The following is a 25,678-nucleotide window of genomic DNA, read 5'->3' on the forward strand; positions in this document are numbered from 1 at the left end:
CAGCAGGAACTGGGCGAAGGGTGTGCCCAAGTGCTCTGGGAGAGGGGCACGTGGAAGTCTGCAGCCCCCAGACCCCGTCACACCCCCCCACACCACCAGCCTCCCTGGGTTTCTGTGAGCCCTGGAGACATTCAGTCAGACTACGGTCAGTGGGTGCCCAGCCCCTTGGGCCATGGGCCCCACCTCCAGCGGGCTGTGGGCTCCCTGTGGTCCGCTGGTCAGTGACCTGCCTTCTTACCATAGTGTGCATAGGGCACTGCCTCCCCCATGGAGAAGACCATGGCCAGAATGAGGGCGGAGTAACAGAGTTTCTGATGGTCTGCGGGGGAGCAAAGCAGGCGGTCAGAGCCCCCCCAGATGGCGGGAACCTCCCCAGCTGGCAGGAAGCTGCCCCTCACTCACCCTGCGTGTCTGTCTGCATGTCCCGCGCCAGCTCCACAGGCAGCACAGATGACACTAGTGTGGAGATGATGGCTGCGTCCAGGCTGCACATGGCACCGAAGCATTTGAGGAGCAGCAGCCGCAGCGACACCCGGTGCTCCTGGCAGGGGACCCTGTGTGCTCAATGCCTGGAACCCCCACCTCTACCCAGGTCCCTCTGTGCCCCCTCCCCTCTGTTTCCCACACACCATTTGGTAATAGGCCACCAAGGCCAGGACAGACTCGAACTCATTCCTCTTGCACATTTTCTTGCAAACTTCAGGGTCTGCATCCGTCTGTGGGGAGGACGAAGTGTGATGGAGTCACTCAGTGTGAGGTGGCCACATGTGAGTGAGCTGAGGACGAGCAGGGGAGACTCCCGAGCACTGGGGAGGGATGGGGCAGGGGTGGGGGACACCTGGGGGCACCCAGCCCGCACCAGAATGTGCAGCAGCTCCTCCAGGTAGCAGCGGATGACACCCTCGTCCTCATACAGGGCCCAGCTGCGCTGCTGTGCGTCATCCTTCCGCCGGGCCAGGTCTGCAAAGATCACCTCCAGCCGCTGCTGGTCGTGGCAGACCTGCCCTGAGGGCAGGGCAGTGCTCAGGTCCTGGAGGAAGAGGTCTGGCTCAGCACATTTGCCCCACACCATCTCCAGGAGGCCCACAAGGCCTGGAGTTCAACCTAGACCCTGAGGTCATGGCATGAGCTCCAGGCCAGTGTCAGGCAGGGGGCCCCAGCCTCACCTACCAGAGCTGCCTGGAGCCAGTGTCGTCCCAGGAAGGGTGAGGGGACCAGCCCCCAGTTCTCTTCCCTCCTCCCCACTGCTCCCATCAAGCTCCCACAAAAGACCTGCTCCCACAGCCCATCCCCCAACATCGAGGCCGCCAGGGACACTGACCCAGTTCTATACCCCCTCCCCAAGTTAAGTCCACTGCCCCCAAGTCTTAACAACCGTCTGGGACAGGATTCTGCATGAGACACATCCGTGGGGTGTTCTCCAACAACTTGCCTCCTGTCCCAGACCTGGATAAACATCCTCCATGAGGAAGGCCACCAACTCCTCACCACCTGAATGTGACTGAGACTCCACGCCCTGATTCTACACAAAGTGGGACAGGCCTGTCATCTACCCACCTGCTGTGTTCCTCTTGATCCAGTGTCCCAGCATAGGCAAGCCCACTGACTCACTGCTCCCCACACCCCAAACCAGAGCTGCAGGAGCCATGGAGCCCTAAGGAGAGACCTCTGGCCCATCTGGCTCCCACCGTGTAGACTTGGCTCATGCCCCCCAATCCTGCTCCCTGACCAGTGCCCCAACCTTGGCAAAGGATCCCACCCGCCCATGATCCACACACCCCTCATTCACATCTCAGTCAGCACTCAGGCCTCCATCATAGCTCTCGAAGCACCCACTGCTCTCCACTGACAAGGCCAGCATGGCACTGCCCTCTCTCATGCCTTATGTCCATTCCTTCCCTGCAGCCTGAGAGAACTCCTGGCCACCCACGGCTGTCTCATCTGTCACCTGCCCCAGGTCTCACCTCCAACCACACCACTTGCTCCCTCCCTCACCCTCTGTGTTCCAGCCATGCTGGCCTTGTTCCACTTCTTCCTGTGAGCCAAGCTCAGTCCTGCCTCGTGGCCCCCGTCCAGCCTGAGCCTCTGCCTGGAATACTCTTCCTCCCTTTCTCCTTCAGGGATCAGCCCAAATGTCCCCAGCACCCAGCACAAGGAAGCCAAGAGCTAGAGCTCAACAAAGACCTGTGAGGTAAAGGCTGGACACAGTGTGAGGGTGGGGAAGGGGCAGGGGCTGTAGGGCGGCCCCAGGATGGGGAGGCCCCTGGCCCTGTTGCCCACCCTCACCTTGCCCTCTACCAGTGAGAGGAGGACCTGCTCCATGATAGGTGAGCTGGCCGGCACTGAGGCCTGGATGTGACCCACCACGACGCCAATGGCCACTCGGCACAGCTCGTGGCTCAGGCCGGTGTTCCTCCGCACGAGCTCCATCAGCTCTGCCCCAATGGTCCTGGGCACAGCAGTCTCAGCCAGCGCCTTCTCTTCTGTGGTCCCCAGGCTCAGTGCACCCAGGGCTTCCAGCTCATCAGGGGCTGGGGCTGTATCAACTGCTACCTCCTCTGTAGGGGGCTCCGAGTTTAGCACCTTGGAGGGAGGGGGCTGAGCTTGGGACACAGTGGTATGCGTGCCTCGGCGGGGCACAGGTGGGGGCGTGGGTGAGCAGCTGGGGCCTGGCTCCGATGAGCTGGAGCCGGTATAGAGTGTGTCAAGGGAGGTGCTGCTGACAGAGGAGCCGCTGGACACAGAACTGCCCCCAGAGGGTGTGGTGTTGCAGCCGCCTGTAGGCAGAGAGGGGATGCTGTGCCAGGGCAGCCCCCTGGGGGCCCCAACCCCTCCAAGCCCAGAGCCCCCGCCCCCCAGTACAGGGCCTAGTTCCTATGCCAGACCCTCCCACCAAGCCCAGAACCCCCAATTGCCCCGACACGTGCCCTGTCTTCCCCCCAAGCCTGGAGCCCCCAGTTCCCTGACATAGGCAGAGTAACCATTCCAAGTACAGGGTGCCCCCCCAGTCCCCCAACCCCGCCTTCTCACCACTCCCCGAGGCCACTAAGGCCTCGCGGTCTCGGCGCTTCACAGGTGGGGGTGGCGTGGCGGGTGCTGCTCGGCGAGGCTGTGGTGGGATCTGGGAGGACAGAAGTGGGATCTGAGGGTATGACCTGGCTAGCCCTGAGCTTGGCATGGGCAGGACTATGGTTCCGGGCGGCATCGCTGACCCCAGTGGACCCCTGGCGCCTCTGGACAAAGCCTTAAGCTCCACCCACCTCCCTTTCCCAGGATGTTCTCACCATGTACCTGGTAGAGGCCTCCATCTGCCCCAAGATACTCAGAACTGGGCAGGCTGTGCTGCCGCTCGAATCCAGCTCTACACACCCCATTGGGCTGCCTGGCAGCAGCAGCATCCAGGTGGTGGTCACTGGTGGACGGGGTCATAGCTGCAGGGTTGGGGGCTGAGGGGCCTCTGCGGGACAGGGTCTCTTTCCGGTGGTGGATCAGCTTCCTGAGAGAGGGACAGGGAGGTTATTGGGGGAGTTACCTTACGACTCCCGAAGTCCTCACATGCTCCTCGTGGGATGCGGCCCACCCTAGCCCAGGCTCCCCAACCTCCCACCGCTCTCATGCTCCGCCCCACTCTGCACTACCAACACTGCTCTCTGGCATCCCCAGTACTCACTGAAGGACCCCACCCCACGGTGCTTACTGGGCGGTTCTCCCGCCCCACTCACTGGAGGATCCCGCGCTGCTCCAGGCTGTACTTGCCACCATCCCGCATGGCTGCATTGTGCACAGCCTCAATGGCCCTGTCAATGGCTTGGAGGACATCCTGCTCCAGGCCCTGTGGGGGCAGGGGTGGGCAGTTAGGCCTGGGGGCCAAGTAAGGTACTGAGCCCAGAGCCAGCCCAGGATGGAGCCCGGGGCAGACAAAGGACCACTACAGCTAAAGCCTGTAATGCCAGATGTGAACACAGCAAGCTGAACTAGAATATGAAATGGGCTTCTCAAACTGCGTCACTCAGGGAGCTGGGCCACGGGGAGGGCCCATGCTGCTGCTTTATATATTGGGGCCCCGCGCAGGATTTTACCTCACAGTGAGGCTCTCAGCTAAGATGTCGCCGAAAACCTGGGGTCTAGAGCAATACCACAGCCCATGGACCCTCAGTTTGAGGCCAGGAGTACACACTTAGTCTATCCCCAGGCTTGGCTCAGCTCCCAGGCTGAGATGCCAAGCAGGGAGCCTCTAGTGTCTGGAAGTCTTAACAAATCACTCTGGATCTCGCTGATCCTTCACAAAACCAAGGTCACACTCCAGGACGGTCCTGTCTTCAGAGAGCCTTCTGTAGGCCCTGGTAGCTGAGGACAGGCCAAAGGGATCTCCTCTCTCCACCCCTGCTGCCAGCCCCCATCCCCTCAAGCTGTTCCAGGAATCCTCCAGACCTGCACTGGGAAGCAGCAGTTCTGTGTCTGTGGCAAAAGACAGACATGAGCGCAGGACCTGGCCCCTGCCCCAGATTCTGTGTTGCCATCTGCAGCAACACAGGGGTCCAATCTACCCAGCCTGGCTGGCATGGGGTACAGAGTAGGGGGTGGCAGCTGTGGGACCAGCCACTCCCACCCTTCGCTGCCCCTGGCACACATGGTCCATCAGGCATAGGAGCCTCAGAACCAAGGTGACATCACACCAGAGTGGGTTTGAGAAGCTTCTCTGATGGGGACAGACAGATGGACTCAGAGGTGAACAAAGCCCTCCAGGTAGCACGGGGCGTGTCAGAGTGCAGGAGACAGCAGACAGAAAGGGGGACAGAGAAAGACAGATGATACACAGAAAGCAAGAAAGATGGAGAGAGAGAGAGAGAGAGGGAGGGAGGGAGAGAGAGAGAAGCAGAGGGAGACACGCAGAAAGAAATTGAGATTTGGAGACAGAGAAGGAAAGAGAGTCGGAGGAAGAAACACACACAAGCCGAGAGTCAGAATGACACCGAGATACAGAGAGAGCCACGGAGACGAAGGCAGAGAGAGATATGCAGCAAGAAACCAACAGATAGACAAGATGGTAGCCTCTCTGCCCTCCCCAAACACCCAGCCCCAGTGGCCCAGGCAGGGGAGGGGCCTCTTGGGCCCTCGGGGAAGAGGCAGGACTTTTCTCAGAGGCCTCCAACAATCTCCCAGCTCCAGAGAGGCTGGGTCTGACATGCTCACCCTGGACCCAGCAGCCCTGGTGTCCAGGGCTCTCACTCTTACCCAGACAGTCCTAGATGCCATGAGGCCAAGGGTTTAGGGACCAGGGCCCATCCCCTCTGGTAAGACCAGATGACATCTCCAAATTTATCCTGTTATTTCTGTCCTGAACTGGGCTAGGACGGATGTTTCCTAAAGGCTATGGACTAGGATGGGGCGGGGGTGTCTGGCACAGGGCAGACCTGGAGGCTCCAGGCCCTCCTTCCCCCTCTGATCAGAATAGACCAGCTGGAGACAACACATCCCAGCCCCCATACCAGGACTATTCTTGGGGAAACAGGAACTGGGGCTGCAGACTCCACTGGAAGGAAATGGGGCCAAAGCCAGACCAGGGGACGCCATGGGGAGGTCTCATTTCCTTGCAATGGGAGCAGCCCCCACCCCAGGCTGGGGGCCAAGGAGGGATGGAGCTCCCTCATCTTCAGAGAAAGAAAGTCTGAAAAGTCAGGGCCTGAGGCTTGTGAAAGAGAGTAGTGCCAGGGAGTGTGAGCAGGGCCTGGGATCCCTGGTTCAAAGTGAACTGACGAAGGTGTCTTAGGAAAGGCTTAGGGGGTGACTGAGTACAGGAGAGTAAAAGATACTGAGGTCTCAGGGCTTGGGGGGTCATTTAGGGGAGGGGGGTGTCCATGGCTCTCAGGTCCAAATGGGAGAGGGGGTGTAAACGCATGGAAGATGGTGGGGAAACAGGCAGTGTCCAGGGTTGCCCGGGTCTCAGTGGTGGAAGCTGAGGAAAAGGAGGCAAAAGTGTGGGATCCTGGTGATCCAAGGAAGGGGCCAATTAATTCTGGGGTCTCAATGATCTGGGGAACTGCTCAGAATTTGGTGTGCTGGAATCTCAGGACTGACTCTTTAATTCTATTCGGATGGAGGTTCAGATGTTGCGGCCCAATGGCTCTGGGATCCCGAGGAGTCTCAGTTCCAGAGCTGGGCTTTTGGTAGATCTGAGTCCTCAGAGTTGGCTGTCAAGGCCCTGGTGTTTGGTGGGGGCGCGGGCTCTTAGGGTCCCAGTCCTTCTGGGGTTTCACGGTCAGGTTCTCAAACTTATCTGCTGGAAGTCCCGGCGGGCCTGGGGTGCCGGGGTCTGTCCTGCGAGCCTATGTTGGAGCTCAGTCTAGGGACGGCTGAGGCCGGGCCGGGGAGGGGCACACTCACCTGCAGGCGGCGCAGGTAGGCGGGCGGCACGTAGCCCGTCTCGCCACTGCGCGCCCGCGCCGCCAGCCACCAGTGCGCGCTGCTGCGCTCCAGAACCAGGAATGTCTCGCCCGCGGCGAAAGCCAGCGCGTTGGGCTCCGCCGAGCGGAACGCGTACAGCGCGCGGTACATGAGGGTGAGTCGGGCCGCGTCAGGAGAGACAGCAGGGTCTGCGGAACCGGGACGCCAGGCCGGGAGCGCCTCACCGCGCTCGCCCTGCCCCGTGACACACGGTGCGTGCGCGCGCGCGCGCCCGCCCGCCCGCCGCAGCCCCGCCCCAGGATGTGTCGGCTCCTGCGCAGAAGCGCGGCGCCCCCTGGTGTCCACAGGCTGTGCGGCCCGGCGCGGCCTCCGAGAACCCGCTGCCCTTTCCGCCCCTTCCGTGGACTCCTGCGTCTTCAAGCTCCCGACTCCCTGCCCCAGCACCCTACCTAGAGCCCCAGACCCAGCTTTCCCGCCCGGCCCTCCACTCCCTTTACCCGCCCAAGCCCTAGTGCTGCGGCCCATCCTACTTCCTGAAGGAGCGCTCCGCCCGCAGCCCAAAGACAGAGCCTCTGTCCTGTGCTGACAGTCCCATGCGTCCTTGCCACCCCAGGGGAGTGGGACCTGACCTACTAACATAAGGACAGAGACCCCGTGAGGGTAGTCCCGTTGTTGGATCTTGAGACACTTGGAGGCGCCCGCGGGGCCCAGGTCTGCTCGGTGTCTCTAGGCCTCCTGACCCCGCTTACCGCCCCAGTGGTGGGCAACGGGGAGCAAGAGTGAGGGGGGGACGGTAAAAACAAAAACCACGGGGGGCCATTTCTCTGTCCAAAGTCCTCCCATCCTTGCTCCCCACCCCACCTCCTCTTTTCGGCTACTAGCTTCTCTCGTCCTCTGTAACGTGGGTCTTTGCATAGTTTCCTCTGCCTGGGACACACTTCCCTTCCTCACAGTATAAAGTCCGCAGGCACCCACCCCTATCAATCGCTATCACATCACTCTGTTCTGTTGCCTTTGGGGACTTACAACTCCAGGTTATCTTATTTCTCATGCTTCCTTCTGAGAGCAGACAGAAGGGCTGGTGGAGGATGGGGAGTGGGGCACCATGTGGCCTTAAGAGCTTGTTTGGCCCACCTTCCGGTCAGCCCTGACTTGGTGAGGTCTTTGAAGTCCTAGGAGGGAAGGGAGAAACCCCGGGGAGAGATCCTAAGGGTCCTGGAGACCTCCCATTCCTGTCCAGGGGCTGCTCCAGCCACATTCCCCTCTGGAAGCCTGGGCCCAGGGAGAAGGGGCTGTAGGCACAACCAGGCCAGTGTATGCAGTTGGCCTGTTTTTGGACGTAGTGGATACAGGCATAGTGGACCTTGGAGAGGAGGTGCTAGGAGGTTCAGGCAAGGCAAGGGGTGGGGCTGCTAAAACTGGACATCCAGACCCTACCTTCTTAGCACTGGTTCTGTGTCCTTCTCCCTGGTGTCTGGGTCTGCAGTTCAAGACCTCTTGCCACACCTCTCCGTGAAACCGTCCTAGCACAGAGCACAAGTAGCTCTCTTAGGGGCTGCCCTGGCTGAAGCCACATGAAGGATGACACTAGCGTGGTTGCAGTGGGGTCCAGGGCTGGGTAGGAGTGGTGACAGGTGGTGTGGCCAAGAGGACCACACTGCTCTGAACAACCCCTCCCATCAAGCCACCCACCTTCTGGGACCTCCTAAGACCTTGACCACAGAGCCAATGGCTGCCAACAGACCAAAGCCTGGTGGCTTCCTGAGGCCCCAGTATTGACTCCAGGATGTCTGACATCACAATGTCCAGCCAATTAGCTGCTACCAGTGGCACAGGAGCTGGACCCAAGGTTTGGCACACCTGCTGCCCAACTTTGGCTTAAGCTACACGAGGGCAGGGAAAGACCTGTATCAACAGTCAAGTATAGTTCTCTGCATAAGGGGTGCTGGGACAGACCAGCACAGATCCCAGAGGGACCCATTTACGGTTATGTGTGTGGGTGCTCGGTTAAGGGACTGAGGACTAAGCCAAGAGGCTATGGTGACTTTACGGTCCATGGGATGGGGTCACTGGAAGGAATACATTGCTGGGCCAGGGTGGAGGTCATGGCATATGTGATGTTTCTGAGGTTTGGAAGGGGGGCTGGCTGCCTATCCTTGGGCAAGAACGACAGCAGCACTGTGTACAATTAACAAAAAGATTTGTATTAGAACATTTACACTCAGGGAAGAAAGAGGTATCTGCATCATCAAATGTGGAATGTTGGAGAGAGAGTTAAAATAAATAAAGACTCCGAGAGTGGTTGGGGCTGGCTCAGGCTGGGACTCATGGAGGCCTCTGCGCATCAGCTCCAGGCTGCAGGGGCCACCGCCTGGCCATACTGGCCTCCTCCCCGACGCAGCACAGCTGTGCCTGGGACACAGAGAGTCTCTCAGGTACTGCTGCAGCCAGCAAGTTCACTCCCCACTTTCCTCACTTATCTCTGTGACAATGTCTATCAGGCTCTGGAGCCCAAAGATATAGCCAGCATCCTGGCCCTCATGTACCACACTGTCCTCACCATACAGCCTGCAAGTGGTGTGTGCGAAATCGATCATGCGCACGTCCACCGAGCTGGTGCCGATGGGCTTGTAGGCATAGGCACCAGCCGACTCGTCAGCTGACTCCTCTGACAGGTCCTCCAAGTCCTCAGCATCTGAGTCCAGGGCCACTTCAGGCCGCTCCTTGCCATCATAAATGACCAGCAGGGAGCTTGAATAGAAGCGGTAGGATTCTTGTCGCTCCAACACGGACTTGAGTTCAGTCAGCTTCCTAAGCACAGGGCCCAGGAGCTCGCGGCGCAGGTACCGCCCGTTGTGGAAAAACTGGAAAAGTGCCTCCTTGAAGCCCTGCACGGACAGCTTCCGGCCGTGGTACTTGTTCATGAACATGAGCTGCCCACTGCCTGCCTGGTATACCTGTGGGAGGGAGACCAGCAGGTAAGATGCTGACAGCCATCTCAGGGCCTAGACCCTGGGGAGTGGCAGCGATATAACAGCCCTGGATCAGATCCTTTAACTTGTTAAGTATCACAAGAGACACTGTCCTTGCCAATCAACACCCACTCAGGATACAGCCCTCTAACCCGGGTTCCATCACCAGCCCCCTGCTCAATGTATGTGTTGGTGGAGAGGGCCTAACTTTTTTGCCTTTCTCCCCCTCCTGTCCACAGCCTCTGGACTCAGCCAACCAGGCCAGCCCCAGAGACGATTACCCATGCATGCATGCTTCCTTTTCTAACCAGAAAGTGGCAGGTTCATTCAAATCTGGAATCTTTTGAGAAAATGGGACTATGCCACGATGGGAGAATGGCAGCTCCTGGATGCCCCAGCCAGCCCACACCACGCACCTGCACTCCTCTCACCTGCATGCCACATACGCGCACACCAATGACAGCAGACGTGCTCTGCTGGCATTTGCGGATCTGGTTGGCTGCCTTCTCCTCTGAAGCATCGTCACCATGCTGGCGCGTACCCATCTTGAGGTCCAGGACACAAGGCACCTCATAACGGGAAGTCAGGTTCTCCAGTAAGATAAATTCTGAGTGGTTAAGGACAATGCCCCTCTAATGAAAAGATGCTGCTCCACGGGGCCTTGGCATTCCCAGGGTACAAGGCCTGCACACAGTGCCCCAGAGATCCTGCTATATCTCCCATGCAGGCAGCCCAGGCTAGAAGGCTGAAAGACACCTTCAATTCTTGTCAGGGAACTGGCCTGAGAACAGCCTGGGAGACACACACATCATTCCCTGAACTCAGCAAGGTGTGGGACCACGGTCCAAAACATACTGTCCTAGGGACTTCCCCGGTGGTCCAGTGGCTAAGACTCAGCACTCCCAATGCAGGGGGCCCAGGTTCGATCCCTGGTCAGGGAACTAGATTCCACATGCGGCAACTTAGGGTTCGCATGCCACAACTAAAAAGATCCCACATGCTGCAACTAAGACCCAAAGCATCCATAAATAAATATTTTAAAGTGACACAAATAGCAAAACAAAACAAAAACAGAAATGTCCTAAATTACAAACAGAACATCAAATAAATTCAGTAAATCCTAGTCTTAAATATGAACTAGAAATATCAGTATGAACTCATGAAAAGTTTTCTCTTTAAAATAAGTATGTATTTCCCAGACATGGGCACTGAAAAGATCTAGAAACAATGACCGGATGTATGAGCTCCCCTAGTGCCCAGACCAGTGCTCCTAGAGCAGGGCCAGTGAACCATGACCCCCTGCTCACTCACTGTTGTATAACCTGTAAGCTAGGAATGAATGGTTCTTACATCTTTTTTTTTGGCCGTGTTGTGTCTTTGCTGCTGCGTGCAGGCTTTCTCTAGTTGCGGTGAGCGGGGGCTACTCTTTGCTGCGGCGCGTGGGCTTCTCATTGCAGTGGCTTCTCTTGTTGCGGAGCACAGGCTCTAGGCGCATGGGCTTTAGTCGTTGTGGCACAAGGGCTCAGTAGTTGGGCCTCACAGGCTCTAGACCACAGGCTCAGTAGCTGTGGTGCACGGGCTTAGTTGCTCCGTGCTGTGTGGCATCTTCCCGGACCAGGGCTCGAACCCGTGCCCGCTGCATTGGCAGGCAGATTTTTAACCACTGTGCCACCAGGGAGGTCCATTGGTTCTTACATATATATATATATATTTTGTGTGTGTGTGTGTGTGTGAGTGTGCACGCACGCGCGGTTCGCGGGCCTCTCACTGTTGTGGCCTCTCCCATTGCAGAGCACAGGCTCCGGACGCGCAGGCTCAGCGGCCATGGCTCACGCGCCTAGCCGCTCCGCGGCACGTGGGATCTTCCCGGACCGGAGCACGAACCCGTGTCCCCTGCATCGGCAGGCGGACTCTCAACCACTGCGCCACCAGGGAAGCCCTTATATATTTTTTAATTCATTCATTCATTCATTCATTTACTTATTTACTTATTTATGGCTGTGTTGGGTCTTTGTTGCTGTGCACAGGCTTTCTCTAGTTGTGGCTAATGGGGGCTACTTTTTGTTGTTGTGCACCAGCTTCTCACTGCAGCACCTTCTCTTGTTGCGGAGCACGGGATCTAGGTGCGTGGGCTTTGGTAGTTGTGGCATGTGGGCTTTGGTAGTTGTGGCATGTAGGCTCAGTAGTTGCGGCTTGTGGGCTCTAGAGCACAGGCTCAGTAGTTGTAGCACACGGGCTTAGTTGCTCCGTGGCATGCGGGACCTTCCTGGACCAGGGCTTGAACCCATGTCCCCTGCATTGTCAGGCGGATTCTTAACCACTGCACTACGAGGGAAGCCCTATTCTTATATTTCTAAGAGGTCAAAAACTGTATGGGGTGGGACAGGGAGAGTGGGAGGGAGATGCAAGAGAGAGGAAATATGGGGATATATGTATATGTATAGCTGATTCACTGTTATAAAGCAGAAACTAACACACCATTGTAAAGCAATTATACTCCAATAAAGATGTTAAAAAAATCATAGTAAAAATAAGAATTAAAAAAAAACTGTATGTAATACTTCATGACACATGAAAATTGAATGAAATTCAAATCTCAGTGACCATAAATAGAGTTTTATTGGAATACAGCCACATTCATTCATTTACATTATCATCTATGGCTGCTTTCAGGGTACAAATGGCAGAGTTGTGATGCAGTCAGTGTACGGCCTGCAAAGCGTAAAATATTCACTGGCCGTTTACTGAAAAAGTTTGCAACCCCTGGTGTAGAAGAATGACTGAATTCACATCTGGAGTATGAAATATACACGAGCCTGTACCAGTTCTTCATATGGGAAAGACAGCCATCAGAGACTATTGTGATTGTGTCAAAATGACTCAGGAGCCTATTTTGAAAGGCTCCCACTTGCCAAGCATGGGACAATTTGAGCATCAGTAAAGATAACTGCAATGGACTAAAACACGTCAAATATGTTTAAATTCATGGGTTCATAACAATGCTGAAAACCTCACTGGTCACCTTTGGAGGGTGTTAAGAAACCATCTCTTTATTCTAAATCTAGTAAACAAAGGAAAATAAACTCTTAACCTGCCTTTCCTATATGAACTATACCTCAGGATAAGCATATAGTTGATGAGGAAGAGTTTCTCTTTACAGAAGGATTCCAGCTAATGAATGAAAAAGGAATGACAAAATAAGAAAATCACCTAATGAAAAAATGGCTCTAAGGCAACTGCAATACAAAAGAGAAAGACAACAAAACACTGTGCTTCCCAATGGACAGCTACAATACCATCTCTGAGGGATTCCTGCCCCCACCCCCCCAAAACTGAACCTGAATCTGATCAAGCTTGTAGATAAAATTATCAACTCAATGGAAACAGAGGGGAAAGAGAAACGTATAAAAGACACCACAGGATGTATTCAGTAAAATCCAGATGGTGGGAAACTCTAGAAGACCCAGTTTCTTTGACAAGAAATTTCCAAGAAGAAAAACCAGAAAGGGTATTTTAAAAGACTTAAACATTTCAACGAAATGCAATGTGTGAACCTCATTTGGAGCCCCATTCAAGCAAATTATCAACAAAAATATTTATGAGACAATTAGGAAAATGGGGTCACAGATTAGATATTTGATAGTAAGGAATTACTGTCCACTTTTCAAGGAGTAATAATGGTATTAATGTTTTAAAATACCTTTATCTTTCAGAGATACATGCTGAGGTGTATACAGATGAAATGAAATATCTGACACTTGCTTCAGAGAGTGTTCAGCTGGGGGCTGCTGGGTGTATAGAGACAGTCATGACAGAAGACTGACACGACTGGGTTAACCAACTGCTGAGCCTTGGTGACTGGTACTTCGAGGCTCAATGCATTATTCTATCTGGTACATCCAGGTTCCCTGACTCCAAAAAAAAGAAAGGACCCTGTGTTTTCTTCATGTGCTAACCTGGTGAACCAGCCTGAAAGGTCAGTCCTACCCCACCGCAGACCCTGGCAGTTAAGCACTATTTGGGGACTTCTGTAGAAGTCTGAAAACACGAACCAGATCCTTGCACTCCAGGCTAAAGCCCCCCGGGTGCAGGTTGGTCCCTCCATGAGGTGCCCCAGACCCCCAGGAACCCATCAGACTCCCTCCCCAGCACCTGCACTCCCAGACCAGGCTTTGGCCCTGAGGGAAGTAATATCTGCCCACAGTTACCACGTAGGGTGTCCTAGCACAACCATGACTAAAAAAAAATTCAATTTCTCTCTCCAAGCTCGTAGGGTCTCCTCTCACTTGCCCTCCCTTCTCCCCAAGGCAGAGATGCCCTATGAACAAAGGATACTGTACTGGTTCCGATGTTTTGCATTCTCCTTCATTCTCTGTAACTGTTGCTGGTGACACTTCATGCTCCAAGGGTTGTAGTGTTTAAGCTGGGAACTGACATTCCCCTTTTTCTCTACACTGTAGTACAAGACTTCAGATTTCTTCAGCCACTCAAATTCTTCTTCTAACTTATGGCTATAAAGAGACAAGGAGCCAGTAAATCATAATGTCTTATCAAAACTCAGGGGCAAAAAGGCATGAAGGAACTTTCTGGAGTGATAGGAAGTTTCATACCTTGATGTGGTGGTTGTTTTAGTGTACACAGTAAACACTTCATTTACCATAGTATATTATACCTCAACAGTTGATTGATTGATTTAGAAACTTTAATCTTTATTTATTTTCTTTTTTTTTTTAACGTTTTAGGCTGCGCAGCATGCAGAATCTTAGTTCCCCAACCAGGGATCAAACCCGTGCATTGGGAGTGCAGAGTCTTAACCACTGAACCCCCAGAGAAGTCCCAAGACCGCTGATTTAAAAAAAAAGGGGGTGGGCTTCCCTGGTGGCGCAGTGCTTGAGAGTCCGCCTGCCGATGCAGGAGACGCGGGTTCGTGCCCCGTTTCAGGAAGATCCCACATGCCGCGGAGCGGCTGGGCCCGTGAGCCATGGCCGCTGAGCCTGCGCGTCCGGAGCCTGTGCTCCGCAAATGGGAGAGGCCACAACAGTGAGAGGCCCGCATAACGCAAGGAAAAAAAAAAAAAAAAAAAGGGGGTGGTGGTGTCAGCTCACTGTTTTTCTACAGTAAGGAAAACCTTCGATGAAAGAACAACCTCTGCCCCCAGCCTGCACCCTGCAAGGCAGCCTTCACTGCCCTCTTCTTCTAGGCAGTACACCCCCTGGCTTCTGGAACATCCAGGTTCCCTGACTCAGAATGCTGGAGACTGAAATTCCATGAGAATAAGTCAACCTACTTAGCTACGTTTTTAATATATATATAATTTATCTTTTCACAAGCTCTGCCAAGGTGTGGCACTTGGAGCGCTCTGCCTACGGGGATCCCCAAGATTTGGGGATGCCCAACTGACCATTCTGTCTCCCACTATCAGTGAACAACCTGAGGTGATGGAATGGCTTCTGTCTGGGTCACTGCTACATCCCCAGGATGCCACATATGGCCTGGCACAGGGCAGATGAAGGAGGAGTGAGTGACTGGAACTTTTTTACAGCTGCCACTACAGTGTTTTACCCGAAATGGCATGACATAACTCAGAGTCAATTAAAGAGAAGCTGGGCACACCATGTGGGAACTGACGACTGAGTGACGAGGTACCTACTAATAAGTCCATAGTGTGAGTCCTTAGCCCTAGGGGACTGGGCTGTAACTGAGATCCCTCCTCTCCCACGGAGCTCAGTCTCCTCTCAGTCTATACCCACCTCTTCATCTTCTCCTCCTTCCGGTGCTGCCGCACCCAGTCCTTAGGGATCTTTTCTGTTTCTAGGACGTGATGTTTTTTGTTCGTCCACCTTAGCAGCTTACTTTTTGGTTCACAGTCTGAGTTATCTACACTGTCCATAGTTCCATGGTCCCCTTTTAATGGATATGCTATTAAACACAAGTTCCTGTCTTCATCTTCTTCAAAGCGCACAGATACCACACCTGGAAGAAGGGTGAGGAACAGAGAGGACTTTTAATTCCACAGGAAGATGTGTTACAAATAACATGATTGTAACATTTATTTTTTTCTTACCCTGTTCCTTAGTCTCTATGTTGCCAGAGGCCCCAAACTCATCTGCAAACCTAACAAACATCAAAACATCTAGAAAAGATGACACCATACAAGACAAGCAATTAAGGAGCAAACATGGCTGAGAGTCTTCCTCTCTGATGCACTCAACAAGGCAAAAGCCAAAGAATTACAAGACACATTTTTCCATCATTGAAAATGTTTATTAATTTTTATGTAATTCTTCTAATCCTAAGAGAGACGTAAAAACATTTGCTCTTTATATCTTGTGGGAATTTTTAAGGCCCTAAACAGAAATTCCAACAGCCTTGAGGCTTGCTTTAAAGCAGAGCCTGAACAGAGATTTGCCTGAGGGGTAAGAAGCATCCAACGGGAAGACTGGGCAAGCAAAACAAAATAAAGGAGCAAACGAAACAAACCACACAGCACAAAAGACACCCTAGCAAAGGCTTCTTGCAGCGCCCCCCACTGGGCACCCCAAGCCTTTTGCCCTTCTTGAATATATTGCTTTATTGGTCTTTGCAGTCTCATGTCACAAAAGAACAAAATGAACACAAGGCAAATAGGGTTGGGCTGGGAGCACAGATGCGTAGTGGCCTTGAAAGCAGCTTTCCCCGAGTCTCTAGAACCTGCCATGTGTAATTAGACAGTCTTTGAGGAGGGGGCTGTCAGGTGAGAGTGTTTCAGCAGGTGCCGACGAGCGCCTTACAGCCGACTGGCTGAACACCTTTCCTCCCAAGCCTCTGTGGCCTGGGATCACTCAATTTGCTCAGTCCTTGCTGCAGGGGAATGCGTGCTCAGAGAGACGACACTTCTGAGGTGGTACCTGGCTCTGGGCGCAGAGGAGCCGGGGTGGGGAATTCAGGGGACCACATTTTCCTGTGGCCATGGGAAAAGAACCAGGGGAAAAAATGGGGGCAGGGCAGCCAGCTAACAAGGGGCCTTTGGCTTTGTCCTGGAAAAAACAACAGAGAAGGACCAAGTGAGGGCCCCCGACTCCCCCACCCCGACCGCAACACACATGCATATTCAGAGTGCAAAGAGAGACGCCCAGTACATTCTGTCTTCAAAGAGCATGTTTCAACAGTTCCAGAAGAACCCAAGTTGTTCAAGAGTCTTTTGCATAACCAGGTAATGCAACTTTAAAATTAATTTCCTTAATGGATTCTTCCTGATTTACAAAGGATCTCCGCCCTCCCCAGGAAAGACCACACCATGCTGTTGGCTGCTGATTCCCCCCCACCCCCACCAAAATGCATTATAAAAAGGAAGAAAGAGTCACCACATGTGAATCAAAGGGTTGCCGTAATATAGCCATTTCGGGGACATTCCGTAATAGCAAAGGGCTTCAGCTAATCAGCACAAGCCTCCCACTCCTGCATTCCATCTGACTCAACTCTGCTCCCAGCCTACCTAATCAACAGGGCTTCTGGTTTCCCGGAGGACAAAAAGGAGGCGGCAAGTATTCTGGGTAAAATTCTCCCAGTCTTCCCCGGATGTCTCCTCATGGGGGACTATGGGTTACCGAGATAAAGAGACACCTGAACATAAAACACAACTACACTTCCACCAAAAATAAACTCAAAACAAACCCACAAAACAAAACAGAATTGAGCAATCTTACCGGGACTTGAAAACTGAGGGTGTGAGGTGCTGGGCGGAGGGCCAAGAGGAGGGAAAACACAGAGTGAGTGGGAGGGGTGAGGGCTCCGGGGATGGCTGCCTGGGCTTTCCTTGGCCGCGACGCCTTGCATGTCCTTGCCAGGCGCTGGCGACCCCTACAGCAGCTGGGGGCTCACCTTTGTACTGGGGAGTGAATTTGCGCATCTCCGCAGGGAGGGTCTCGTAGAACTGGTGCTCCCTCGGGACCAGAGGCTTGCACAGGGTCGTCTCGTTGAAGCGGAGCACGCACGAGTGCCCCCCGACCTGGTGGACAAAGGGCTCCAGCAGGATGCCCTTGGCGCGGGGCTCCACGTCCATAGCCCTGAAGGCTGGGCTCATCCTCCAGGTGCAGGCAGCAGGGAGAAGGGGGAGGCAGCGGGGTGCAGCGGCCAGCGCGTCCTCTGTCGTCTGCCCGTGCGTCCGTCTGTCTGGCCTCAGCTCCTCGGTTGCGTGGGCCAGGACGCTCTGCCGGAAGCAAAGAGTAACAACGGAGTTGGAAAGGGCCAGGAACCGCCTCTGAGGCGCTAGCCCTCCTCTTCCAGCATAAAGACAAAACAGCCTGAGCTCCCGCGGGGTCCCGCCCACGCCGCCCACTTCGGCCCCGCCTCCTCCCACAGAAACAAGCAGCCAGAGCTCTCCCCCGCGGGCCGAAGCCGACTGGCAGGGGCTGGTTGCGGGACCCCTAAACAGCCCCAGTCACCCCACCAGGCGTTAGAAAGCCACTACCGCGAAGCCACGACGACGAAATTGTGATTTTAGGTAAAATCACAATTTCAAACCTAATATTCTGATTAAATCTTACCATTTTCTAATAAAATTGTTAAACTTACAGTAATTTATATCCAAGTCCCTCCATTAATTATATAAATATATTTTAATAGACTTTATTTTTTTAGAGCAGTTTTAGGTTCATGGCAAAATTGAGAAAATACAGAAATTTCCCATCTGCCCCACATATGCATGGACAGCCTCCTCCATTATCAATATCCATCAGAGTGGTACACTTGTTACATATGATGATGAATCTAAACTGATACAGCACCACAGTTTACATTAGGGTTCACTCTTGGTCGTTAATTTTTTTTTTTTGCGGTATGCGGGCCTCTCACTGTTGTGGCCTCTCCCGTTGCGGAGCACAGGCTCCGGACGCACAGGCTCAGCAGCCATGGCTCACCGGCCTAGCCACTCCACAGCATGTGGGATCTTCCGGGACCGGGGCACGAACCCGTGTCCCCTGCATCAGCAGGTGGACTCTCAACCACTGCGCCACCAGGGATGCCCCGTTAATTATGTTTTTATAAAATGCGTTTAAAGGGAAAACCTACTTACATACCATCTAGTAAGATTTACTCCCCCAGGGTGCACACACTTCCCTGCTCAAGGCCAAAGACAAGCCCCATTAACCTTATTAGCAGTGGAGCTTGGGCCTAGCTTTAATGATTAACGTCTGTATCGAAAAACAACTGATCGAGGCTGGCTAACTCCTTTTAAAAAGATACACAGTGTTCTAGGTCACCAACTATTTTTATCCATTCTATCCAGATCTCCAAAAGCTGGGGCACACCTTTAAACCAAAGCTGCATTCTTGGGGCACTCAGGGGTCTCATTCACTGAGATCCAGAAACTTAGACCTGACTTCAGATCCCCAAGCACACTGGATCTCAGCAAAGCACACCTCTATGCGCCTGTGGACCGTTTCAGGGTCTGTGAACCTCCTTCTGTTTTCTGTCTATAATTTACAGACTACACAGTTGCCACTAGCACTACTAACGGGGCTTGGGCTACATTTCAGTATCTGTACAGGTTTCTTACTGGGAACTCCTCCAACTCCCATGACTCCAACTGAGATGGTGGTGGTGAGAATGGGTTGGCTGGAGATTTGCCCACTGTCCTCTAAGGTGGGTAAAGCACACCAGTCTATGCTAGGCTCACTATAGGAACTTACTTCATATGGTCCTCAGGATACTTTCTATGAGGTAGACACCTCTCTCCCTGTTGGAAACAATGAAGCTGATTCTGGGAGCTGAGGAAACTCATCCAGGGCTAGGGACAAGAAGCCACAGTTTCCAAATGAACCTCAATCTGTTGGATGCCCCCACACGGCTGCCTCTGGGGCCCAAGGTCTCTGGCACATCTGCCTTGGTATAGCACTTAGAAGTATATGGGACAGGGCTTCCCTGATGGCACAGTGGTTGAGAGCCAAGAGGAGAAGGAGGTGCTGGTGCCTAGTGAGGGTCTATACCTCCTTCTCCCAGGTCTCCCGTGTGTTCATTAGCTGCTGGAACCTTGACACGGAACCTTGCCAACCCTCCCACCAGCACCCAACTCTGGCAGTCCATAGGACATTGCTCCCCGGAGAAGAATCATCTTAGGTAAGGAAAATAAGGCCCTTTCTCGCCTGTGCCAAGCCTGTTGACAGAGGAAACTCCTAAATGGTAGAATTAGGGAGAAAACTGATCCTGTAGTGAGGTGGAGCCAGATTCTAGTCCCAGTTCTGCCATTCAATTGCTTGGAGGAAGATTCCAAGTCCCTGCTCCCTTTGGGTTCCAGTTTTCTGGTCTGTAAAATGAGGAGGAGAGGCCTGGGGTAGATCTCTACTCTGTGGGTGGTGTAATCAAATTAGTGAGTAGTAACCAGCAGTTTGTTTTAATCAAATAGGAAAAAACAGTAAAAATCATTGCATTGCACATAATAAGGTTAAGTCCTGTTTTGTGATTCTTTGATTTCAATTATGTTCAATCTCTCAATGTGAAGATAACTATGGCTTCTCTATACAACATACTTCTTACATTTGGGGCTTCAGACAAAGAAATGCAGCTTTTGTTCTAGGGTCCCTTACAGACCCTATCCCTGTGGTAAAATGAAGGATCAACTTCCCAAGGATTACACCCCAGATCAGCTTCTTCTCTAGTGGCTTCAGCCTGGTCAGAAGAAAGAAAAATGCCCAAAGCACCTGCTCTGTTTCACTGCTACTCTTTTTCTGTTCCACATGTGGTTTGAGCAGTTGGATCTCTTAAAGGTTTTTAAACATCTGAGGCCTAAGGCTCAGTTTCCCAGGAATCCTAGAATATTAATGGTTACTGAGAAGTCCATGTGATGTGTGGACCCTGAATCTAGTGAGATAGGGAATAACCATAAAACACTGGCTTCAGATTTAGCATCTATTTTAGCTTTCCAAATTGCCTCACGTTTGTCCATGAAACTATTGATAGGTAAGAAACACAGAACATGATTCATCCTAGGACAAGACACAGATTTCCCCCATAGCCCATCCCCCTAAATCTATCAAATTAGTTTAAGGATCTGCTGGAAACAATGCCTTAATAGTCTTAACTTACAAAATATTGCAAATAAAACAACTATGACTCACGAAAAGCCCTGGGCCCTTAGCTCACACATCTAGAATGTGGTTAATGAGGCTACAAATGGGCTCTGCTGGGGCTACTTACTCTGCCTCAAGAAAAGCCCCAGGGTTGGGCAGTCACAGGAGATGGTGTGAAGCACACTAGCCCAATGGTGGATGAATAACCTTGACCATCTGCACCTCCTCTCCATGAGCCCAGAGCCACTGCCCACATCTGCACACATCCATACACAACCCATGACTATACCACCAGGGTCCGTCACTGGAATTCTCAAACGTTGCTGGTATGAATAAAAGAAGTACAGCCATCTTGGAAAACAGTTTGGCAGTTTCTTATTAAGTTAGACATATACTTATTATATGACCCAGTAATCCTACTCACAGGTATTTACCTAAAAGAAATGAAAACAAATGTCCACATAAAGACTTGTACACAAATGTTCACAGCAGCACTATTCACCATAGCCAAAAGGTGGGAACAACCCAAATGTCCATCAAATGGGTGAATGAATAAACAAACTGTGGTGTATCCATATAATGGAATATTATTCAGCAATAAAAGGAATGTATGTATATAGCAACAACGAAGATTAATCACAAAAGCATTACGTTGGGCTTCCCTGGTGGCGCAGTGGTTGAGAGTCCGACTGCCAATGCAGGGGACGCGGGTTCGTGCCCTGGTCCGGGAAGATCCCACATGCTGTGGAGCGGCTGGGCCCGTGGGCCATGGCCGCTGAGTCTGCACGTCCGGAGCCTGTGCTCCACAACAGGAGAGGCCACAGCGGTGAGAAGCCCGCGTACCGCAAAAAAAAAACCAAAAAAAACCACATTATGTTAATTGAAAAAAGCCAATCACAAAAGACTATATACTGTGTGATTCCATTTATACGACATTCAAGAAAAAGCAAAACTGTAATAGCAGAAGGTAGATAAGCAGTTGCCAGGGGGCAGAGGTAGGGGAATAGGACTGACTGCAAAGAGGTCCAAGAGAACTTTAGGGATAATGAAAATGTTCTATGCTGTGACTGGAACAGTGATTACATGGCTGCATAAATTTGTCAAAACTCATCAAATTATAGACTTAAAATCAATAAATCTTGGGGCTTCCCTGGTAGCGCAGTGGTTAAGAAGCCACCTGCCAATGCAAGGGACATGGGTTTGAGCCCTGGCCTGGGAAGATCCCACATGTCGCAGAGCAACTAAGCCCGTGTGCCAAAACTACTGAGCCTGTGCTCTAGAGCCCGCAAGCCACAACTACTGAGGCCTCAAGCCACACTACTGAGCCCACGTACCACAACTATTGAAGCCTGCACGCCTGGAGCCCATGCTCCGCAACAAGAGAAGCCACGACAATAAGCCCGTGCACCGCAAAGAAAAGTAACCCCTGCTCATAACTAGAGAAAGCCCGCGCACAGCAATGACGACGCAACACAGCCAAAAATAAAAAACAAATAAATTAATTAAAATAAATAAGTAAAATCAATGAATCTTATTGTATACAAATTATATTTCAATAAACAGCTTGAATTTTTTCTTTAATTTACAAAAGTTTCATAAGTACAAATTATTTTAATAATCAGAAAAGACTGTAATTAAAAGATCATATTAGCTGTTAAATAGGGTTTTTTAAAAAATAAATTTATTTTATTTATTTATTTTTGGCTGTGTTGGGTCTTCATTCCTGCACGCGGGCTTTCTCTAGTTGCGGCGAGCGGGGGCTACTCTGCATTGTGCTGTGCGGGCTTCTCATTGTGGGGGCTTCTATTGTTGCAGAGCATGGGCTCTAGGCACGCAGGCTTCAGTAGTTGTGGCACACGGGCTCAGCAGTTGTGGCTTGAGGGCTTATTTGCTCCGCGGCATGTGGGATCTTCCCGGACCAGGGCTCAAACCCATGTCCCCTGCATTGGCAGGCAGATTCTTAACCACTGCTCCACCAGCGAAGTTCCAGTTATCTTTTAAAATTCTTGTAAAGCCAAAGCAAAAGCATACTTTACACACAAAGGAGAAGAACAGAAGCATAATGGTCCAATAAGCCTTTCAGTAAAACACCCATCACAAAAGAAAAATCAACAGCAAATCTGCTCCAATTATACTGGCTTTCTTGTTATTTCTCAAACATGCTTGAAACATACCTACCTTAGGGTCTCTGTCCTTGCCATTCCCTCTGCTTGGTGCACTTTTCCCCAGATATCTCCCGGGCTCACTCTTGTACCTCCTTCAGCTCTATGCAAATATCACCTTTAATGAAGTCTTCTTTAGCCACCCCATCTAAAAGTGCCATATCTCCCCATCCACATTCCTTACACAACCATGCTTTATTTTCTCCTCAGCACTTATCACCACCTAACATACTATACGTTTTATTTGTCCTGTTTATTTTCTGTCTCCTCCACCCTGCCCCACCAGAAAAAAAAAGTCCGTAAGGTCAGACATTTTTTGTTGTTGTTGTTTGTTTGTTTGTTTGCGGTACACGGGCCTCTCACCGCTGCGGCCCCTCCCGCCGCGGAGCACAGGCTCCGGACACACAGGCTCCGCGGCCATGGCTCACGGGCCCAGCCACTCTGCGGCACGTGGAATCTTCCCGGACCAGGGCACGAACCCGTGTCCCCTGCATAGGCAGGCGGACTCTCAACCACCGCGCCACCAGGGAAGCCCCCGGTCAGACATTTCTGACTGCTCTGTTTACTGCTGAATCTCCAGAGCCCAGAGGAGCACCAGCACCGAGTAAGCACTCCACAGGATGTGCCTCAAATCACTACTGTGTTATGAATACCTGCTGCACACAGATCAACAGAGAACTCAAAAGGCACCCACTGCAATTATCCAAACCCACACCAACTGCACAGGGAGTACAATCGTTAAAAAGCGGCATGCCACACACTTTACAAAATGCATTCTGAGCATCGGCTGGGTATTAATTTTGCATTTATAATCTCCCACTTTATTAACTCTGCACTAACTGGGGAGTATAAATGAAGGACCCTGCACCTGAATACTCATCTGGGTCCTGCTGGTGTGGAAACATTTCATGTAAACAAAGCCTAAACTCTTAATCTAATGACAACCAACCTCTTGGAAAATTCTCTCTTGTAGAAAATCAGGCAGAAGAATGGTCACTGAAGAATAAACTTTTAAAATGTGGATACGAGAAGATTAAAATCCTATCATAGTTTAAAACAAATATACTAGTTAGCATTCAGAAATTCTGTGTTAGTATTGAGTTGACATCCCAAACACCCAAGGCTTTCAGGTTGCTAAGTTATCACTGAAAGAGAATTATCCCCATCTTTTGCAGGCAAAGCAAAGAAAGGCCATGGGGTTGGTGCTGAGTATTTGCTGAAGGCCTTTTCAGCAATGCTGGTGGGTCTGCCATCCAGCTTCAAACAAGGTATCTCTGCAAGACAGTGCAGGAGAAAAATTATCCCCTCCATTGTCTAGACTTCTAGAAAAGCTGGGCAACAGATAAGGCACAATCCCTGGTGACAAAATGAATACACCAAAAGGAGATTTAGCAAAATAAAGCCAGGAAGGAAGAAGAAAGCTATTAATGTTTGCCTTGTGGGAGGCACCAAGGAAGGTGGCTGACCAGACTGACCCATTTGGGTCATGGGTATATGGCATCAAACTACCACCAACCCCAGGAAAACTCCCACCACTGCTCCATAAAAATCAGGTCCTGGCAGGACATCTCTTATACCCCAACATGAACGCACTCACCTCCACATCCAGCAATACGAAAGTGTTATGATAGACTATTAGGATACTAGAAAACACTGTTTATCACTTTTACATTTTTAAAACAATCTGATATGCTCTTCAATTAAAAGAAGCACTAAAATTAAAAGAATTCCACTAGGGAATTCCCTAGTGGTCCAGTGGTCCAGTGGTTAGGACTCCATGCTTTTACTGCCGGGGCCCAGGTTGGATCCCTGGTCAGGGAACTAAGATCCTGCAAGCCATGTGGGGCAGCCAAAAAAAAAAGGAAGATACAAAATTGTATAATCTATGATATTAGCTGAACTATGTCATAAGACTTACAGAGGAAAAGACTGGCAAAAAGTTCCAGCTTTGCCACTAAATTGTACACTCAGAAGTGGTTAAAATGGTAAATTTTATGTTATGTTCATTTTACTATGCACCGAAAAACCCTAAAAACAAAAATACCAGCTACTCACAGGGGTCATGGCTGCCCACCCCCTCCCAAGGCCCTGGAGTCACTGTATAAAAAAAATGTTGAATGTCTTGAAGTCTCACAGTTGATATATGAAAAAAACTTGACACACGTTTCCCAAATTTGATGACAACCCTAAAAATTTACATGACATATGATGAACTGTGAGGCTGAAAGAAACTGTTCTAAGTTGTCAATAACAGAAAGCAGATGGGACTTCCCTGGTGGTCCAGTGATTATGAATCCGCCTTCCAAGACTTCCCTGGTGGTGCGGTGGTTAAGAATCCACCTGTCAGTGCAGGGGACATCGGTTTGAGCCCTGGTCCGGGAAGATCCCACATGCCGCAGAGCAACGAAACCCGTGCGCCACAACTACTGAGCCTGCACTCTAGAGCCCAGGAGCCACAACTACTGAGCCCGTGAGCCTAGAGCCTGTGCTCCACAACAAGAGAATGAGAAGCCCATGCACCACAATGAAGAGTAGCCCCTGCTCGCCACAACGAGAAAGCCCACGCAGCAATGAAGACCCAACGCAGCCAAATTAATTAATTAATTAAAAAAAAAAAAAAAAGAATCTGCCTTCCAATGCAGGTAAAGGGGTTCAATCCCTGGTTGGTTAACTAAGATCCTGCATGCCGCAACTAAGACCTGATACAGACAAATAAATAAATAAATATATAAATATTTAAAAAAAAATAAATTTAAAAAATTGTAACAGGTGTTATCCTACAATAAATTTAAATGACAGCTAACAAATGAAATAAATTTATGGAAAGCAGATGACAATTAACCACCCTAGAGTAGTGACTATGTGACCTTTTTATTTTATTATTTATTTTATTTTAAAATTTTTTGGCTGCGATGTGCGGCATGCGGGATATTAGTTCCCTGACCAGGGATCGAACCTGTGTCCCTTGCAATGGAAGCGCAGAGTCCTAACCACTGGACCGCCAGGGAAGTCCCTATGTGACCTTTTTATAGAAAAATTATGACACTGCTGTCATAGAATGAGGCAGTCAATATGCTGCTCAGAAATGTAGGGA

The 25,678-nt window shown here is 51.3% G+C and overlaps 2 protein-coding genes and 1 non-coding gene across 4 annotated transcripts in view; 1 reads left to right on the top strand and 2 right to left on the bottom strand.

The window, feature by feature from the left end:
* The window catches only part of NCKIPSD (NCK interacting protein with SH3 domain), a 10,138-nt gene extending 3,583 nt beyond the window's left edge, over positions 1-6,555 (bottom strand). The window contains exons 1-10 of one of the 2 annotated variants that reach the window (XM_007446166.1): positions 6,385-6,555; positions 3,723-3,832; positions 3,292-3,496; positions 3,031-3,121; positions 2,287-2,777; positions 860-1,030; positions 630-716; positions 403-541; positions 239-319; positions 8-35 (exon numbers count right to left, since the gene is read on the bottom strand). In XM_007446166.1, the coding sequence (XP_007446228.1) occupies positions 8-35; positions 239-319; positions 403-541; positions 630-716; positions 860-1,030; positions 2,287-2,777; positions 3,031-3,121; positions 3,292-3,496; positions 3,723-3,832; positions 6,385-6,555 (1,574 nt within the window). Of the gene's footprint in view, positions 1-7; positions 36-238; positions 320-402; positions 542-629; positions 717-859; positions 1,031-2,286; positions 2,778-3,030; positions 3,143-3,291; positions 3,497-3,722; positions 3,833-6,384 lie in introns of both variants that reach the window. The other variant, XM_007446165.1, reaches the window with a different exon arrangement.
* Positions 6,556-8,588: 2,033 nt separating this feature from the next.
* Positions 8,589-25,678, bottom strand: part of IP6K2 (inositol hexakisphosphate kinase 2) — a 28,358-nt gene continuing 11,268 nt past the window's right edge. The window contains exons 2-6 of the mRNA XM_007446167.1: positions 17,238-17,565; positions 15,128-15,350; positions 13,713-13,888; positions 9,809-9,984; positions 8,589-9,362 (exon numbers count right to left, since the gene is read on the bottom strand). Coding sequence (XP_007446229.1) covers positions 8,862-9,362; positions 9,809-9,984; positions 13,713-13,888; positions 15,128-15,350; positions 17,238-17,439 — 1,278 coding nt within the window. The 5' untranslated portion in view covers positions 17,440-17,565 and the 3' untranslated portion in view covers positions 8,589-8,861. The remainder of the gene's footprint in view (positions 9,363-9,808; positions 9,985-13,712; positions 13,889-15,127; positions 15,351-17,237; positions 17,566-25,678) is intronic.
* TRNAG-CCC (transfer RNA glycine (anticodon CCC)) lies at positions 10,246-10,318 on the top strand. Its single transcript has one exon. It is a non-coding gene; the product is annotated as a tRNA-Gly (tRNA).

This window comes from Lipotes vexillifer, unplaced genomic scaffold, assembly GCF_000442215.2.
Source record: "Lipotes vexillifer unplaced genomic scaffold, Lipotes_vexillifer_v1.1 scaffold491, whole genome shotgun sequence".
Classification (NCBI taxonomy): domain Eukaryota; kingdom Metazoa; phylum Chordata; class Mammalia; order Artiodactyla; family Lipotidae; genus Lipotes; species Lipotes vexillifer.